Below are 22765 nucleotides of genomic sequence, written 5' to 3'. Positions count from 1 at the left end.
TGGTACCTGTGCTTGCGATGGTACCTGTGTCTGTGATGGTACCTGTGTGATGATACCAGGGTGATGGTACCTGTGTGATGATACCTGTGTGATGGTACCTGTGTAATGGCACCTGTGCTTGCGATGGTACCTGTGTCTGTGTTGGTACCTGTGTCTGTGATGGTACCTGTGTCTGTGTTGGTACCTGTGTCTGAGTTGGTACCTGTGCCTGTGATGGTACATGTGTCTGTGATGGTACCTGTGTCTGTGTTGGTACCTGTGTCTATGGTGGTACCTGTGTGATGATACCTGTGTGATGGTACCTGTGTAATGGTACCTGTGCTTGCGATGGTGCCTGTGTCTGTGTTGGTACCTGTGTCTGTGATGGGACCTGTGTCTGTGATGGTACCTGTGTCTGTGATGGTACCTGTGTGATGATACCAATGTGATGGTACCTGTGTGATGATACCTGTGTGATGGTACCTGTGTAATGGTACCTGTGCTTGCGATGGTAACTGTGACTGTGTTGGTATCTGTGTCTGTGATGGTACCTGTGTCTGTGATGGTACCTGTGTGATGGTACCTGTGTGATGGTACCTGTGCTTGTGATGGTACCTGTGTCAGTGATGGTACCAGTGTGATGGTGCCTGTGCTTGTGATGGTACCTGTGTGATGGTACCTGTGTGATGAGAACTGTGTGATGGTACCTGTGTCTATGATGGTACCTGTGTGATGATACCAATGTGATGGTACCTGTGTGATGATGCCTGTGTGATGGTACCTGTGTAATGGTACCTGTGCTTGCGATGGTACCTGTGTCTGTGTTGGTACCTGTGTCTGTGATGGTACCTGTGTCTGTGATGGTACCTGTGTGATGGTACCTGTGTGATGGTACCTGTGCTTGTGATGGTACCTGTGCTTGTGATGGTACCTGTGTCAGTGATGGTACCAGTGTGATGGTACCTGTGCTTGTGATGGTACCTGTGTGATGAGAACTGTGTGGTACCTGTGTCTGTGATGGTACCTGTGTGATGGTACCTGTGTATGATGGTACCTGTGTATGATGGTACCTGTGTATGATGGTACCTGTGTATGATGGTACCTGTGTATGATGGTACCTGTGTATGATGGTACCTGTGTATGATGGTACCTGTGTATGATGGTACCTGTGTCTGTGATGGTATCTGTGTGATGGTACCTGTGCTTGTGATGGTACCTGTGCTTGTGATGGTACCTGTGTGATGGTACCTGTGTGATGAGAACTGTGTGATGGTACCTGTGTTAGTGACGGTACCAGTGTGATGGTACCTCTTCTTGTGATGGTACCTGTGTGATGGTACCTGTGTGATGAGAACTGTGTGATGGTACCTGTGTCTGTGATGGTACCTGTGTGATGGTACCTGTGTGATACCAATGTGATGGTACCTGTGTGACGGTACCTGTATGATGGTACCTGTGTGATGGTACCTGTGTCTGTGATAATTCTTCAGTGATCACCAGTGTCATGTAGGGAGGTACTGGAACGTAAGCATAATCTTGGAATATGGGAGTATAGGCAGGGGATAGGCAGGAGAGGTGAGGTGGTAGGAGAGATGATTAGCGGAGGTAGGTGACGCACGGTGGAGGTAGGTAGGAGAGATGATTAGCGGAGGTAGGTGACGCGCGGTGGAGGTAGGTAGGAGAGATGATTAGCGGAGGTAGGTGACGCACGGTGGAGGTAGGTAGGAGAGATGATTAGCGGAGGTAGGTGACGCGCGGTGGAGGTAGGTAGGAGAGATGATTAGCGGAGGTAGGTGACGCACGGTGGAGGTAGGTAGGAGAGATGATTAGCGGAGGTAGGTGACGCGCGGTGGAGGTAGGTAGGAGAGATGATTAGCAGAGGTAGGTGACGCGCGGTGGAGGTAGGTAGGAGAGATGATTAGCGGAGGTAGGTGACGCACGGTGGAGGTAGGTAGGAGAGATGATTAGCGGAGGTAGGTGACGCGCGGTGGAGGTAGGTAGGAGAGATGATTAGCGGAGGTAGGTGACGCGCGGTGGAGGTAGGTAGGAGAGATGATTAGCGGAGGTAGGTGACGCGCGGTGGAGGTAGGTAGGAGAGATGATTAGCGGAGGTAGGTGACGCGCGGTGGAGGTAGGTAGGAGAGATGATTAGCGGAGGTAGGTGACGCACGGTGGAGGTAGGTAGGAGAGATGATTAGCGGAGGTAGGTGACGCGCGGTGGAGGTAGGTAGGAGAGATGATTAGCGGAGGTAGGTGACGCGCGGTGGAGGTAGGTAGGAGAGATGATTAGCGGAGGTAGGTGACGCACGGTGGAGGTAGGTAGGAGAGATGATTAGCGGAGGTAGGTGACGCGCGGTGGAGGTAGGTAGGAGAGATGATTAGCGGAGGTAGGTGACGCGCGGTGGAGGTAGGTAGGAGAGATGATTAGCGGAGGTAGGTGACGCGCGGTGGAGGTAGGTAGGAGAGATGATTAGCGGAGGTAGGTGACGCGCGGTGGAGGTAGGTAGGAGAGATGATTAGCGGAGGTAGGTGACGCACGGTGGAGGTAGGTAGGAGAGATGATTAGCGGAGGTAGGTGACGCGCGGTGGAGGTAGGTAGGAGAGATGATTAGCGGAGGTAGGTGACGCGCGGTGGAGGTAGGTAGGAGAGATGATTAGCGGAGGTAGGTGACGCGCGGTGGAGGTAGGTAGGAGAGATGATTAGCGGAGGTAGGTGACGCGCGGTGGAGGTAGGTAGGAGAGATGATTAGCGGAGGTAGGTGACGCGCGGTGGAGGTAGGTAGGAGAGATGATTAGCGGAGGTAGGTGACGCGCGGTGGAGGTAGGTAGGAGAGATGATTAGCGGAGGTAGGTGACGCGCGGTGGAGGTAGGTAGGAGAGATGATTAGCGGAGGTAGGTGACGCACGGTGGAGGTAGGTAGGAGAGATGATTAGCGGAGGTAGGTGACGCGCGGTGGAGGTAGGTAGGAGAGATGATTAGCGGAGGTAGGTGACGCGCGGTGGAGGTAGGTAGGAGAGATGATTAGCGGAGGTAGGTGACGCGCGGTGGAGGTAGGTAGGAGAGATGATTAGCGGAGGTAGGTGACGCGCGGTGGAGGTAGGTAGGAGAGATGATTAGCGGAGGTAGGTGACGCACGGTGGAGGTAGGTAGGAGAGATGATTAGCGGAGGTAGGTGACGCGCGGTGGAGGTAGGTAGGAGAGATGATTAGCGGAGGTAGGTGACGCGCGGTGGAGGTAGGTAGGAGAGATGATTAGCGGAGGTAGGTGACGTGCGGTGGAGGTAGGTAGGAGAGATGATTAGTGGAGGTAGGTAGGAGAGATGATTAGCGGAGGTAGGTGACGCGCGGTGGAGGTAGGTAGGAGAGATGATTAGCGGAGGTAGGTGACGCACGGTGGAGGTAGGTAGGAGAGATGATTAGCGGAGGTAGGTGACGCGCGGTGGAGGTAGGTAGGAGAGATGATTAGCGGAGGTAGGTGACGCGCGGTGGAGGTAGGTAGGAGAGATGATTAGCGGAGGTAGGTGACGCGCGGTGGAGGTAGGTAGGAGAGATGATTAGCGGAGGTAGGTGACGCGCGGTGGAGGTAGGTAGGAGAGATGATTAGCGGAGGTAGGTGACGCGCGGTGGAGGTAGGTAGGAGAGATGATTAGCGGAGGTAGGTGACGCGCGGTGGAGGTAGGTAGGAGAGATGATTAGCGGAGGTCGGTAATGTGAGGTCACTGGTGACTACTACTCTACTCAAACACAGAATATAACTTACGATATAGTTCAGAGGACAGTTCACCACAGAGTACTGCTCTAAGCCAGTACTCTGCCCAGTGTCTCCAACAGTCTCCTCCAGAGACTTCAGCAGCCTTCTCCCGAGCTCTGCACTCCAGGAGCAGCTCCGCTCAAAGTCTCTCTGCTCGGAGCTCTGCACCCAGGCCAGAGCTCTGCTCCCAGGCCAGAGCTCTGCTCCCAGGCCAGAGCTCTGCACCCAGGCCAGAGTTCTGCACCCAGGCCAGAGCTCTGCCCGAATCTCTCTGCTCAGCTGTTCCTTGGGCTTATATGGTGGTCCAAGCACCCCCCACAACCACGTGTACGACCTGACGCCTGGATCTGGCGCCACGTGTACGACCTGACGCCTGGATCTGACACCACGTGTACGACCTGACACCTGAATCTGACACCACGTGTACGACCTGAGGTCTGGATCTGACACCACGTGTACGACCTGACGCCTGGTTCTGACACCACGTGTACGACCTGACGCCTGGATCTGACACCACGTGTACGACCTGACGCCTGGATCTGACACCATGTGTACGACCTGACGCCTGGATCTGACACTACGTGTACGACCTGACGCCTGGATCTGACACCATGTGTACGACCTGACGCCTGGATCTGACGCCACTTGTAGGACCTGACGCCTGGATCTGACACCACGTGTACGACCTGACGCCTGGACCTGACGCCACGTGTACGACCTGACGCCTGGATCTGACGCCACGTGTACGACCTGACACCTGGATCTGACACCACGTGTACGACCTGATGCCTGGATCTGACACCACGTGTACGACCTGACGCCTGGATCTGACACCACGTGTACGACCTGACGCCTGGATCTGACACCACGTGTACGACATGACGCCTGGATCTGACACCACGTGTACAACCTGACGCCTGGATCTGACACCATGTGTACGACCTGACGCCTGGATCTGACACTACGTGTACGACCTGACGCCTGGATCTGACACCATGTGTACGACCTGACGCCTGGATCTGACGCCACTTGTAGGACCTGACGCCTGGATCTGACACCACGTGTACGACCTGACGCCTGGACCTGACGCCACGTGTACGACCTGACGCCTGGATCTGACGCCACGTGTACGACCTGACGCCTGGATCTGACGCCACATGTACGACCTGATGCCTGGATCTGACGCCACGTGTACGACCTGACGCCTGGATCTGACACCACGTGTACGACCTGACGCCTGGACCTGACGCCACGTGTACGACCTGACGCCTGGATCTGACACCACGTGTACGACCTGACGCCTGGACCTGACGCCACGTGTACGACCTGACGCCTGGACCTGACAACACGTGTACGACCTGACGCCTGGACCTGACACCACATGTATGACCTGACGCCTGGACCTGACACCACGTGTACGACCTGACGCCTGGACCTGACGCCACGTGTACGACCTGACGCCTGGACCTGACGCCAGTGGCGAACAAAAGCGCTGATACATAAGCCGGAAAGGCGTGTGTCTGACAGACATTTGCCAAGGCGAGGTGACCTCACCAGCCCAGCTTAACTACATCACACCAGGTTATCACCAGGTTATCACCAGGTTATCACCTAGTTATCACCAGGTTATCACCAGGTTATCACCAGGTTATCACCAGGTTATCACCAGGTTATCACCAGGTTATTATCACCAGGTTATCACCAGGTTATCACCAGGTTATCACCAGGTTATCACCAGGTTATCACCAGGTTATCACCAGGTTATCACCTAGTTATCACCAGGTTATCAACAGGTTATCACCATGTTATCACCAGCTTATCACCATGTTATCACCAAGTTATCACCAGGTTATCACCAGGTTATCACCATGTTATCACCAAGTTATCACCAGGTTATCACCAGGTTATAACCATGTTATCACCAGGTTATCACCAGGTTATCACCAGGTTATCACCTAGTTATCACTAAGTTATCACCAGGTTATCACCTAGTTATCACCAGGTTATCTCCTAGTTATCACCTAGTTATCACCAGCTTATCACCAGGTTATCACCAAGGTATCACCAGGTTATCAGCTAGTTATCTCCAGGTTATCACCTAGTTATCACCAAGTTATCATCAGGTTATCACCAGGTTATCACCTAGTTATCACCTAGTTATCACCAAGTTATCACCAAGTTATCACCTAGTTATCACCAAGTTATCACCAGGTTATCACCTAGTTATCACCAGGTTATCGCCTAGTTATCACCAAGTTATCACCAGGTTATCACCTAGTTATCACCTAGTTATCACCAGGTTATCACCAGGTTATCACCTAGTTATCACCAGGTTATCACCTAGTTATCACCAGGTTATCAACTAGTTATCACCAGGTTATCACCAGGTTATCACCTAGTTATCACCAGGTTATCACCAGGTTATCACCTAGTTATCACCAGGTTATAACCTAGTTATCACCTAGTTATCACCAGGTTATCACCTAGTTATCACCAGGTTATCACCAGGTTATCACCTAGTTATCACCTAGTTATCACCATGTTATCACCTAGTTATCACAAGGTTATCACCAAGTTATCACCTAGTTATCACCAGCTTATCACCAGGTTATCACCAAGTTATCACCAGGTTATCACCTATTTATCACAAAGTTATCACCAGGTTATCACCAAGTTATCACCAGGTTATCACCAAGTTATCACCTAGTTATCAGCAGGTTATCACCAGGTTATCACCAAGTTATCACCAGGTTATCACCAAGTTATCACCTAGTTATCACCAGGTTATCACCAGGTTATCACAAAGTTATCACCAGGTTATCACCAAGTTATCACCAAGTTATCACCAGGTTATCACCTAGTTATCAACAGGTTATCACCTAGTTATCACCTAGTTATCACCAGGTTATCACCAGGTTATCACCAAGTTATCACCAGGTTATCACCTAGTTATCTCCATGTTATCACCTAGTTATTACCAAGTTATCACCAGGTTATCACCTAGTTATCACCAAGTTATCACCAGGGTATCACCATGTTATCACCTAGTTATCACCAGGTTATCACCATGTTATCACCAAGTTATCACCAGGTTATCATCTAGTTATCACCAAGTTATCACCTAGTTATCACCAAGTTATCATCAGGTTATCACATAGTTATCACCTAGTTATCACCAGGTTATCACCAGGTTATCACCTAGTTATCACCAGGTTATCACCTAGTTATCACCAGGGTATCACCTAGTTATTACCAGGTTATCACCTAGTTATCAAAAGGTTATCACCAGGTTATCACCTAGTTATCACCAGGTTATCACCTAGTTATCATCTAGTTATCACCAGGTTATCACCTAGTTATCTCCAGGTTATCACCAGGTTATCACCTAGTTATCACCTAGTTATCACCAGGTTATAACCTAGTTATCACCAGGTTATCACCAAGTTATCACCTAGTTATCACCAGGTTATCACCAGGTTAACACCAAGTTATCACCAGGTTATCACCTATTTATCACCAAGTTATCACCAGGTTATCACCAAGTTATCACCAGGTTATCACCAAATCATCACCTAGTTATCACCAAGTTATCACCAGGTTATCACCAAGTTATCACCAGGTTATCACCAAGTTATCACCTAGTTATCACCACGTTATCACCAGGTTATCACCAAGTTATCACCAGGTTATCACCAAGTTATCACCTAGTTATCGCCAGGATATCACCAGGTTATCACCTAGTTATCACCAAGTTATCACCAGGTTATCACCAAGTTATCAACTAGTTATCACCAGGTTATCACCACGTTATCACCAGGTTATCACCTAGTTATCACCTAGTCATCACCAGGTTATCACCTAGTTATCACCAGGTTTTCACCTAGTTATCACCAAGTTATCACCTAGTTATCACCAGGTTATCACGAAGTTATCACCAGGTTATCACCAAGTTATCACCTAGTTATCACCAGGTTATCACCTAGTTATCACCAGGTTATCACCTAGTTATCACCAGGTTATCACCAAGTTATCACCAGGTTATCACTAGTTATCACCTAGTTATCACCAAGTCATCACCAGGTTATCGCCTAGTTATCACCTAGTTATCACCAGGTTATCACCAGGTTATCACCAAGTTATCACCAAGTTATCACCAGGTTATCACCAAGTTATCACCAGGTTATCACCAGGTTATCACCTAGTTATCACCAGGTTATCACCAGGTTATCACCAAGTTATCACCAGGTTATCACCAAGTTATCACCAGGTTATCACCAGGTTATCACCTAGTTATCACCAGGTTATCACCAGGTTATCACCAAGTTATCACCAGGTTATCACCAGGTTATCACCAAGTTATCACCAAGTTATCACCTAGTTATCACCAGGTTATCACCAGGTTATTACCAGGTTATCACCAAGTTATCACCTAGTTATCACCAGGTTATCACCAAGTTATCACCAGGTTATCACCAGGTTATCACCTAGTTATCACCAGGTTATCACCAGGTTATCACCAGGCTATCACCAAGTTATCACCTAGTTATCACCAGGTTATCACCAAGTTATCACCAGGTTATCACCAGGTTATCACCTAGTTATCACCAGGTTATCACCAGGTTATCACCAAGTTATCACCAGGTTATCACCAGGTTATCACCAGGTTATCACCTAGTTATCACCAGGTTATCACCAAGTTATCACCAAGTTATCACCAGGTTATCACCTAGTTATCACCAGGTTATCACTAGGTTATCACCAGGTTATCACCAGGTTATCACCAGGTTATCACCAGGTTATCACCTAGTTATCACCAGGTTATCACCAGGTTATCACCTAGTTATCACCAGGTTATCACCAAGTTATCACCAAGTTATCACCAGGTTATCACCTAGTTATCACCAGGTTATCACTAGGTTATCACCAGGTTATCACCAGGTTATCACCAGGTTATCACCAGGTTATCACCTAGTTATCACCAGGTTATCACCAGGTTATCACCTAGTTATCACCAGGTTATCACCAGGTTATCAATGGGTTATCACCAGGTTATCACCAAGTTATCACCAGGTTATCACCTAGTTATCACCAGGTTATCACCAGGTTATCACCTAGTTATCACCAGGTTATCACCAGGTTATCACCAGGTTATCACCAGGTTATCACCTAGTTATCACCAGGTTATCACCAGGTTATCACCTAGTTATCACCAGGTTATCACCAGGTTATCACCAGGTTATCACCAGGTTATCACCTAGTTATTACCAGGTTATCACCAGGTTATCATCAGGTTATCACCAGGTTATCACCAGGTTATCACCAGGTTATCATCAGGTTATCACCAGGTTATCACCAGGTTATGACCAGGTTATCACCTAGTTATCACCAGGTTATCACCAGGTTATCACCAGGTTATCACCTAGTTATCACCAGGTTATCACCAGGTTATCACCTAGTTATCACCAGGTTATCACCTAGTTATCACCAGGTTATCACCAGGTTATCACCAGGTTATCACCAGGTTATCACCTAGTTATCACCAGGTTATCACCTAGTTATCACCAGGTTATCACCAGGTTATCACCTAGTTATCACCAGGTTATCACCTAGTTATCACCAGGTTATCACCAGGTTATCACCAGGTTATCACCAGGTTATCACCTAGTTATTACCAGGTTATCACCAGGTTATCATCAGGTTATCACCAGGTTATCACCAGGTTATCACCAGGTTATCATCAGGTTATCACCAGGTTATCACCAGGTTATGACCAGGTTATCACCTAGTTATCACCAGGTTATCACCAGGTTATCACCAGGTTATCACCAGGTTATCACCAGGTTATCACCTAGTTATCACCAGGTTATCACCTAGTTATCACCAGGTTATCACCAGGTTATCACCAGGTTATCACCAAGTTATCACCAGGTTATCACCTAGTTATCACCAGGTTATCACCAAGTTATCACCAAGTTATCACCAAGTTATCACCAGGTTATCACCAAGTTATCACCAAGTTATCACCAAGTTATCACCAGGTTATCACCTAGTTATCACCAAGTTATCACCAAGTTATCACCAAGTTTTCACCAGGTTATCACCTAGTTATCACCTAGTTATCACCAGGTTATCACCTACAGGTTGGTGGTGCTTCTCGACCAGTTATCAAGATAACTTCCATTGATAACGATGTGTCAGACTACTACGACTTTCTACAAGACGACATGAGAAGGTGGGTAGTAGTTGTGGTAGATGTGGTAGTCTTAGTTGTGGTAGTGGTAGTTGTGGTAGTGGTAGATGTGGTAGTTGTGGTAGTGGTAGTTGTGATAGTGGTAGTTGTGGTAGTGGTAATTGTGGTAGTGGTAGGTGTGGTAGTGGTAGTTGTGGCAGTGGTAGTTGTGGTAGTGGTAGTTGTGGTAGTGGTAGTTGTGATAGTGGTAGTTGTGGTAGTGGTAATTGTGGTAGTGGTAGTGGTAGTTGTGGTAGTAGTAGTTGGGGTAGTGGTAGTTGTGGTAGTGGTAGTTGTGGTAGTGGTAGTTGTGGTAGTGGTAGTGGTAGTTGTGGTAGTGGTAGTTGTGGTAGTGGTAGTGGTAGTTGTGGTTGTGGTAGTTGTGGTAGTGGTAGTGGTAGTTGTGGTTGTGGTAGTTGTGGTAGTGGTAGTGGTAGTTGTGGTAGTGGTAGTTGTGGTAGTGGTAATTGTTGTAGTTGTGGTAGTGGTAATTGTTGTAGTTGTGGTAGTGGTAGTTGTGGTAGTGGTAGTTGTGGTAGTGGTAGTTATGGTAGTGGTAGTGGTAGTTGTGGTAGTGGTAGTTGTGGTAGTGGTAGTTGTGGTAGTGGTAGTTGTGGTAGTTGTAGTTGTGGTAGTGGTAGTTGCAGTAGTGGTAGTTGTGGTTATGGTAGTGGTAGTTGTGGTAGTGGTAGTTGTAGTTGTGGTAGTGGTAGTTGTGGTAGTGGTAGTTGTGGTAGTGGTAGTTGTGGTAGTGGTAGTGGTAGTGGTAGTTGTGGTGACTGGTACATCAGACTATAAACACATTAACTAACCAATTAGACCTGAGAAATTGTCCCTAACCAACCTCCCCATTCCTCCACATTCCTCCCAACTTCTCCCTATTTCTCCCTATTTCTCTCCCTCGGTATTCCTCCCTATTTCTCCACATTCCTCCCTAATTCTGAAGTGCTTTGGAGGGAGATTTAACTTTGTATCGTCTTGGCCAGTCCATCGCCAGAGTTGAGTCCAGACACTCCCTGGGATGCTCCCTTGGCCAAGAAAATACAACACAGAACTACTAGACACAGGTTAGTTGATCCCAGGCTGGCTAGTAGTGGCTAGCACTGGCTTGAAGTGTTGTTAGTGTGGCTAGCAGTGTTGCTAGTGTGGCTAGCAGTGTTGTTAGTGTGGCTAGTAGTGGCTGGAAGTGTTGTTAGTGTGGCTAGCAGTGTTGTTAGCGTGGCTAGCAGTGTTAGTGTGGCCAGCAGTGTTGTTAGTGTGGCTAGTAGTGGCTGGAAGTGTTGTTAGTGTGGCTAGCAGTGTTGTTAGCGTGGCTAGCAGTGTTAGTGTGGCCAGCAGTGTTGTTAGTGTGGCTAGTAGTGGCTGGAAGTGTTGTTAGTGTGGCTAGCAGTGTTATTAGTGTGGCTAGCAGTGTTGTTAGTGTGGCTAGTAGTGTTATCAGAGTGGCTAGAAGTGTTGTTAGTGTGGCTAGTAGTGTTGTTAGTGTGGCTAGTAGTGCCTGGAAGTGTTGTTAGTGTGGCTAGCAGTGTTATTAGTGTGGCTAGCAGTGTTGTTAGTGTGGCTAGTAGTGTTGCTAGTGTGGCTAGCAGTGTTGTTAGTGTGGCTAGCAGTGTTGTTAGTGTGGCTAACAGTGTTGTTAGTGTGGCTAGCAGTGTTGTTAGTGTGGCTAGCAGTGTTGTTAGTGTGGCTAGCAGTGTTGTTACTGTGGCTAGTAGTGTTGTTTGTGTGACTAGCAGTGTTGTTAGTGTGGCTAGCAGTGTTGTTAGTGTGGCTAGCAGTGTTGTTAGTGTGGCTAGCAGTGTTGTTAGTGTGGGTAGCAGTGTAGTAAGTGTGGCTAGCAATATTGTTAGTGTGGCTAGCAGTGTTGTTAGTGTGGTTAGCAGTGTTAGTGTGGCTAGTAGTGTTGTTAGTGTGGCTAGTAGAGTTATCAGTGTGGCTAGAAGTGTTGTTAGTGTGGCCAGCAGTGTTGTTAGTTTGGCTAGTAGTGGCTGGAAGTGTTGTTAGTGTGGCTAGCAGTGTTGTTAGCGTGGCTAGCAGTGTTAGTGTGGCCAGCAGTGTTGTTAGTGTGGCTAGTAGTGCCTGGAAGTGTTGTTAGTGTGGCTAGCAGTGTTATTAGTGTGGCTAGCAGTGTTGTTAGTGTGGCTAGAAGTGCCTGGAAGTGTTGTTAGTGTGGCTAGCAGTGTTGTTAGTGTGGCTAGTATTGTTGTTAGTGTGGCTAGCAGTGTTGTTAGTGTGGCTAGCAGTGTTGTTAGTGTGGCTAGGAGTGTTGTTAGTGTGGCTAGCAGTTTTGTTCGTGTGGCTAGCAGTGTTGTTAGTGTAGCTAGCAGTGTTGTTAGTGTGGCTAGTAGTGTTGTTAGTGTGGCTAGTAGTGTTGTTAGTGTAGCTAGCAGTGTTGTTCGTGTGGCTAGCAGTGTTGTTAGTGTAGCTAGCAGTGTTGTTAGTGTGGCTAGCAGTGTTGTTAGTGTGGCTAGCAGTGTTGTTAGTGTGGCTAGCAGTGTTGTTAGTGTAGCTAGCAGTGGCTGGCAGTATGACTAGAAGTGGCTAGTACCGTTAGTGTGACTAGCAGTGTCTAGTACTGTTAGCGTGGCTAGCAGTGGCTGTTAGTATGACTAGCCATGGCTGGTACCGTTAGTGTGACTAGCAGTGGCTGTTAGTATGACTAGCAATGGCTGGTACCGTAAGTGTGACTAGCAGTGGCTAGTACTGCTAGTATAACAAGCATTGGCTAGTACTGGCTAGTGCTAACTTTAAACTACTAGTGATGTAACCCTATCACAAAACCTGCTTTACTAGCTCAATCAGCCTCCTATTCTTCCTATTCCTCTCCCACAGAGGGACAGACGTGGCTAGCAAGAAGGATGGACCAGGCCAGGACGATCCACAGAAGGGACTGATCCCCCATAAGACCGACAAGTTAGAGGCTGTAGAGCAGAACCAGAGGAGGAGAGCGCCAGGTGTTCCCAGTGGTCCTGTGGTCCTGCCTACTGAGACCAGGTCTGTATTTTGTAGCCAGGGTTACAGTCACAAGTAACCCACTACAACAACCCACAACAAACCATAACTAACCCACTACAACAACCCACAACTAACCCATTACAACAACCCACTACAACAAGCCATAACTAACCCACTACAACAAGCCATAACTAACCCACTACAACAACCCACAACTAACCCATTACAACAACCCACAACTAATCCACTACAACAAGCCATAACTAACCCACTACAACAACCCACAACTAACCCACTACAACAACCCACTACAACAAGCCATAACTAACCCACTACAACAAGCCATAACTAACCCACTACAACAAGCCATAACTAACCCACTACAACAACCCACAACTAACCCACTACAACAAGCCATAACTAACCCACTACAACAAGCCATAACTAATCCACTACAAGCCATAACTAACCCACTACAACAAGCCATAACTAACCCACTACAACAACCCACAACTAACCCACTACAACAAGCCATAACTAACCCACTACAACAAGCCACAACTAACCCACTACAACAATCCATAACTAACCCACTAAAACAAGCCATAACTAACCCACTGCAAGCCATAACTAACCCACTAGAACAACCCATAACTAGCCCACTACAACAACCCACAACTAACCCACTACAACAAGCCATAACTAACCCACTACAACAAGCCACAACTAACCCATTACAACAACCCACAACTAACCCACTACAACAACACACTATAACTAACCCACTACAACAAGCCATAACTAACCTACTACAACAAGCCATAACTAACCCACTACAACAAGCCATAACTAATCCACTACAACAACCCACAACTAACCCACTACAACAACCCACAACTAATCCACTACAACAACCAACAACTAACCCACTACAACAAGCCATAACTAACCCACTACAACAAGCCACAACTAACCCACTACAACAACCCACAACTAACCCACTACAACAACCCACTACAACAACCCACAACAACTAACCCACTACAACAACACTCTACAACTAACCCACTACAACAACCCACAACTAACCCACTACAACAACACACTATAACTAACCCACTACAACAACCCACAACTAACCCACTACAACAACCCACAACTAACCCACTACAACAACCCACTACAACAACCCACAACAACTAACCCACTACAACAACACACTATAACTAACCCACTACAACAACCCACAACTAACCCACTACAACAACCCACTACAACAACCCACAACAACTAACCCACTACAACAACACACTATAACTAACCCACTACAACAACCCACAACTAACCCACTACAACAACCCACTACAACAACCCACAACTAACCCACTACAACAACCCACTACAACAACCCACTACAACTAACCCACTACAACAACCCACTACAACAACCCACTACAACAACCCACTACAACTATCCCACTACAACTAACCCACTACAACAACACACTACAACTAACCCACTACAACAACCCACTACAACAACCCACTACAACAACCCACTACAACTATCCCACTACAACTAACCCACTACAACAACACACTACAACTAACCCACTACAACAACCCACTACAACAACCCACTACAACTAACCCACTACAACAACACACTACAACAACCCACTACAACAACCCACTACAACAACCCACTACAACTAACCCACTACAACAACCCACTACAACAACCCACTACAACAACCCACTACAACAACCCACTACAACAACCCACTACAACTAACCCACTACAACAACCCACTACAACAACCCACTACAACAACCCACTACAACAACCCACTACAACAACCCACTACAACTATCCCACTTCAACTAACCCACTACAACAACCCACTACAACTAACCCACTACAACAACCCACTACAACAACCCACTACAACAACCCACTACAACTATCCCACTACAACTAACCCACTACAACAACACACTACAACTAACCCACTACAACTAACCCACTACAACAACCCACTACAACAACCCACTACAACAACCCACTACAACTAACCCACTACAACAACACACTACAACTAACCCACTACAACAACCCACTACAACAACCCACTACAACTAACCCACTACAACAACACACTACAACAACCCACTACAACAACCCACTACAACTAACCCACTACAACAACCCACTACAACTAACCCACTACAACAACCCACTACAACTAACCCACTACAACAACACACTACAACTAACCCACTACAACAACCCACTACAACTAACCCACTACAACAACCCACTACAACTAACCCACTACAACAACCCACTACAACAACCCACTACAACAACCCACTACAACTAACCCACTACAACAACACACTACAACTAACCCACTACAACAACCCACTACAACAACCCACTACAACTAACCCACTACAACAACACACTACAACAACCCACTACAACAACCCACTACAACTAACCCACTACAACAACCCACTACAACTAACCCACTACAACAACCCACTACAACTAACCCACTACAACAACACACTACAACTAACCCACTACAACAACCCACTACAACTAACCCACTACAACAACCCACTACAACTAACCCACTACAACAACCCACTACAACAACCCACTACAACAACACACTACAACTAACCCACTACAACAACCCACTACAACAACCCACTACAACAACACACTACAACTAACCCACTACAACAACCCACTACAACAACCCACTACAACAACCCACTACAACAACCCACTACAACTAACCCACTACAACTAACCCACTACAACAACCCACTACAACTAACCCACTACAACTAACCCACTACAACAACCCACAACTAACCCACTACAACAACCCACTACAACTAACCCACTACAACAACCCACTACAACAACCCACTACAACAACCCACTACAACTAACCCACTACAACAACCCACTACAACTAACCCACTACAACAACACACTACAACTAACCCACTACAACAACCCACTACAACTAACCCACTACAACAACACACTACAACTAACCCACTACAACAACCCACTACAACAACCCACTACAACAACCCACTACAACTATCCCACTACAACAACCCACTACAACTAACCCACTACAACAACACACTACAACAACCCACTACAACTAACCCACTACAACAACACACTACAACTAACCCACTACAACAACACACTACAACTAACCCACTACAACAACCCACTACAACTAACCCACTACAACAACCCACTACAACTAACCCACTACAACAACCCACTACAACTAACCCACTACAACAACCCACTACAACAACCCACTACAACAACACACTACAACTAACCCACTACAACAACACACTACAACTAACCCACTACAACAACACACTACAACTAACCCACTACAACAACCCACTACAACTAACCCACTACAACAACACACTACAACTAACCCACTACAACAACACACTACAACTAACCCACTACAACAACCCACTACAACTAACCCACTACAACAACCCACTACAACTATCCCACTACAACAACCCACTACAACTAACCCACTACAACAACCCACTACAACTAACCCACTACAACAACCCACTACAACAACCCACTACAACTAACCCACTACAACAACCCACTACAACTATCCCACTACAACAACCCACTACAACTAACCCACTACAACTAACCCACTACAACTAACCCACTACAACAACACACTACAACTAACCCACTACAACAACCCACTACAACTAACCCACTACAACAACCCACTACAACTAACCCACTACAACAACACACTACAACTAACCCACTACAACAACCCACTACAACTAACCCACTACAACAACCCACTACAACTAACCCACTACAACAACCCACTACAACAACCCACTACAACAACCCACTACAACTAACCCACTACAACAACACACTACAACTAACCCACTACAACAACCCACTACAACAACCCACTACAACTATCCCACTACAACAACCCACTACAACTAACCCACTACAACTAACCCACTACAACAACCCACTACAACTAACCCACTACAACAACCCACTACAACTAACCCACTACAACAACCCACTACAACTAACCCACTACAACTAACCCACTACAACAACCCACTACAACTAACCCACTACAACAACCCACTACAACTAACCCACTACAACAACCCACTACAACTAACCCACTACAACAAGCCATAACTAACCCACTACAACAACCCACAACTAACCTACTACAACAAGTCATAACTAACCCACTACAACAACCCACTACAACTAACCCACTACAACAACCCACTACAACTAACCCACTACAACAACCCACTACAACAACCCACTACAACTAACCCACTACAACAACCCACTACGACAACCCACTACAACAACCCACTACAACTAACCCACTACAACTAACCCACTACAACTAACCCACTACAACAACCCACAACTAACCTACTACAACAAGCCATAACTAACCCACTACAACAACCCACTACAACTAACCCACTACAACTAACCCACTACAACTAACCCACTACAACAAACCATAACTAACCCACTACAACAAGCCATAACTAACCCACTACAACAACCCACAACTAACCCACTACAACAAGCCATAACTAACCCACTACAACAACCCACTACAACAACCCACTACAACTAACCCACTACAACAACCCACTACAACAACCCACTACAACTAACCCACTACAACAACCCACTACGACAACCCACTACAACAACCCACTACAACTAACCCACTACAACAACCCACTACAACTGACCCACTACAACAACCCACTACAACTATCCCACTACAACAACCCACTACAACTAACCCACTACGACAACCCACTACAACAACCCACTACAACTATCCCACTACGACAACCCACTACAACAACCCACTACAACTAACCCACTACAACAACCCACTACAACAACCCACTACAACTATCCCACTACAACTAACCCACTACAACAACCCACTACAACAACCCACTACAACTATCCCACTACAACTAACCCACTACAACAACCCACTACAACAACCCACTACAACTAACCCACTACGACAACCCACTACAACAACCCACTACAACAACCCACTACAACTATCCCACTACAACTAACCCACTACAACAACCCACTACAACAACCCACTACAACTATCCCACTACAACTAACCCACTACAACAACCCACTACAACAACCCACTACAACTATCCCACTACAACTAACCCACTACAACAACCCACTACAACTAACCCACTACAACAACCCACTACAACTAACCCACTACAACAACCCACTACAACTAACCCACTACAACAACCCACTACAACTATCCCACTACAACAACCCACTACAACTAACCCACTACGACAACCCACTACAACAACCCACTACAACTAACCCACTACAACAACCCACAACTAACCCACTACAACAACCCACTACAACTATCCCACTACAACAACCCACTACAACAACCCACTACGACAACCCACTACAACAACACACTACAACTAACCCACTACAACAACCCACTACAACTAACCCACTACAACAACCCACTACAACAACCCACAACTAACCCACTACAACAACCCACTACAACAACCCACTACAACTAACCCACTACAACAACCCACTACAACTAACCCACTACAACAACCCACTACAACTAACCCACTACAACAACCCACTACAAATAACCCACTACAACAACCCACTACAACTAACCCACTACAACAACACACTACAACTAACCCACTACAACAAGCCATAACTAACCCACTACAACAACCCACAACTAACCCACTACAACAACCCATTACAACAACCCACAACTAACCCACTACAACAACACACTACAACAACCCACTACAACAACCCACAACTAACCCACTACAACAACCCACAACTAACCCACTACAACAACCCATTACAACAACCCACAACTAACCCACTACAACAACCCACTACGACAACCCACTACAACAACCCACAACTAACCCACTACAACAACCCACTACAACAACCCACTACAACAACCCACTACAACTAACCCACTACAACAACCCACTACAACTAACCCACTACAACAACCCACTACAACAACCCACTACAACTAACCCACTACAACAACCCACTACGACAACCCACTACAACAACCCACTACAACTAACCCACTACAACTAACCCACTACAACTAACCCACTACAACAAGCCATAACTAACCCACTACAACAAGCCATAACTAACCCACTACAACAACCCACAACTAACCCACTACAACAAGCCATAACTAACCCACTACAACAACCCACTACAACTAACCCACTACAACTAACCCACTACAACTAACCCACTACAACAAGCCATAACTAACCCACTACAACAAGCCATAACTAACCCACTACAACAACCCACAACTAACCCACTACAACAAGCCATAACTAACCCACTACAACAACCCACTACAACAACCCACTACAACTAACCCACTACAACAACCCACTACAACAACCCACTACAACTAACCCACTACAACAACCCACTACGGCAACCCACTACAACAACCCACTACAACTAACCCACTACAACAACCCACTACGACAACCCACTACAACAACCCACTACAACTAACCCACTACAACAACCCACTACAACTATCCCACTACAACAACCCACTACAACTAACCCACTACGACAACCCACTACAACAACCCACTACAACTATCCCACTACGACAACCCACTACAACAACCCACTACAACTAACCCACTACAACAACCCACTACAACAACCCACTACAACAACCCACTACAACTATCCCACTACAACTAACCCACTACAACAACCCACTACAACAACCCACTACAACTATCCCACTACAACTAACCCACTACAACAACCCACTACAACAACCCACTACAACTATCCCACTACAACTAACCCACTACAACAACCCACTACAACAACCCACTACAACTAATCCACTACGACAACCCACTACAACAACCCACTACAACTAACCCACTACGACAACCCACTACAACAACCCACTACAACTAACCCACTACAACAACCCACTACAACAACCCACTACAACTATCCCACTACAACTAACCCACTACAACAACCCACTAAAACAACCCACTACAACTAACCCACTACAACAACCCACTACAACAACCCACTACAACTATCCCACTACAACTAACCCACTACAACAACCCACTACAACAACCCACTACAACTAACCCACTACAACAACCCACTACAACAACCCACTACAACTATCCCACTACAACTAACCCACTACAACAACCCACTACAACAACCCACTACAACTAACCCACTACAACAACCCACTACAACAACCCACTACAACTATCCCACTACAACTAACCCAGTACAACAACCCACTACAACTAACCCACTACAACAACCCACTACAACTAACCCACTACAACAACCCACTACAACTAACCCACTACGACAACCCACTACAACAACCCACTACAACTAACCCACTACAACAACCCACAACTAACCCACTACAACAACCCACTACAACTATCCCACTACAACAACCCACTACAACAACCCACTACGACAACCCACTACAACAACACACTACAACTAACCCACTACAACAACCCACTACAACTAACCCACTACAACAACCCACTACAACAACCCACAACTAACCCACTACAACAACCCACTACAACAACCCACTACAACTAACCCACTACAACAACCCACTACAACTAACCCACTACAACAACCCACTACAACTAACCCACTACAACAACCCACTACAACTAACCCACTACAACAACCCACTACAACTAACCCACTACAACAACCCACTACAACTAACCCACTACAACAACACACTACAACTAACCCACTACAACAACACACTACAACTAACCCACTACAACAACACACTACAACTAACCCACTACAACAACCCACAACTAACCCACTACAACAAGCCATAACTAACCCACTACAACAACCCACAACTAACCCACTACAACAACCCACAACTAACCCACTACAACAAGCCATAACTAACCCACTACAACAACCCACAACTAACCCACTACAACAACCCATTACAACAACCCACAACTAACCCACTACAACAACCCACTACAACTAACCCACTACAACAACCCACTACAACAACCCACTACAACTAACCCACTACAACAACCCACTACAACAACCCACTACAACAACCCACTACAACAACCCACTACAACTAACCCACTACAACAACCCACTACAACAACCCACTACAACTAACCCACTACAACTAACCCACTACAACAACCCACTACAACAACCCACTACAACTAACCCACTACAACAACACACTACAACTAACCCACTACAACAACCCACTACAACAACCCACTACAACTAACCCACTACAACAACCCACTACAACAACCCACTACAACAACCCACTACAACAACCCACTACAACAACCCACTACAACAACCCACTACAACAACCCACTACAACAACCCACTACAACAACCCACTACAACTAACCCACTACAACAACCCACTACAACAACCCACTACAACTAACCCACTACAACAACACACTACAACTAACCCACTACAACAACCCACTACAACAACCCACAACTAACCCACTACAACAACCCACTACAACAACCCACTACAACAACCCACTACAACTAACCCACTACAACAACCCACTACAACTAACCCACTACAACAACCCACTACAACAACACACTACAACTAACCCACTACAACAACACACTACAACTAACCCACTACAACAACCCACTACAACAACACACTACAACAACCCACTACAACAACCCACTACAACAACCCACTACAACAACCCACTACAACAACCCACTACAACAACCCACTACAACAACCCACTACAACAACCCACTACAACAACCCACTACAACAACCCACTACAACAACCCACTACAACAACCCACTACAACAACCCACTACAACAACCCACTACAACAACCCACTACAACAACCCACTACAACAACCTACTACAACAACACACTACAACAACCCACTACAACTAACCCACTACAACAACCCACTACAACAACCCACTACAACAACCCACTACAACAACCCACTACAACAACCCACTACAACAACCCACTACAACAACCCACTACAACAACCCACTACAACAACCCACTACAACAACCCACTACAACAACCCACTACAACAACCCACAACTAACCCACTACAACAACCCACTACAACAACCCACTACAACAACCCACTACAACTAACCCACTACAACAACCCACTACAACTAACCCACTACAACAACACACTACAACTAACCCACTACAACAACCCACTACAACAACCCACTACAACAACCCACTACAACTAACCCACTACAACAACACACTACAACTAACCCACTACAACAACCCACTACAACAACCCACTACAACAACTAACTACAACAACCCACTACAACAACCCACTACAACAACCCACTACAACAACACACTACAACAACCCACTACAACAACACACTACAACAACCCACTACAACAACACACTACAACAACCCACTACAACAACACACTACAACAACCCACTACAACAACCCACTACAACAACACACTACAACAACCCACTACAACAACACACTACAACAACACACTACAACAACACACTACAACAACCCACTACAACAACACACTACAACAACCCACTA

The 22765-nt window shown here is 46.4% G+C and overlaps 1 protein-coding gene across 1 annotated transcript in view; it reads left to right on the top strand.

The window, feature by feature from the left end:
• Nucleotides 1-22765, top strand: part of LOC128701043 (myosin-IIIb-like) — a 106454-nt gene that overhangs the window by 80629 nt on the left and 3060 nt on the right. Inside the window, exons 28-30 of the mRNA XM_070080470.1 lie at nt 9871-9962; nt 10946-11026; nt 12792-12953. Of these exons, the coding sequence (XP_069936571.1) occupies nt 9871-9962; nt 10946-11026; nt 12792-12953 (335 nt within the window). The remainder of the gene's footprint in view (nt 1-9870; nt 9963-10945; nt 11027-12791; nt 12954-22765) is intronic.

Source organism: Cherax quadricarinatus, unplaced genomic scaffold (genome assembly GCF_038502225.1).
Source record: "Cherax quadricarinatus isolate ZL_2023a unplaced genomic scaffold, ASM3850222v1 Contig491, whole genome shotgun sequence".
NCBI classification, from domain to species: Eukaryota; Metazoa; Arthropoda; class Malacostraca; order Decapoda; family Parastacidae; genus Cherax; species Cherax quadricarinatus.
Note: the sequence above shows the minus strand (reverse complement) of the source record. Positions and strands in the feature narration are given on the sequence as shown.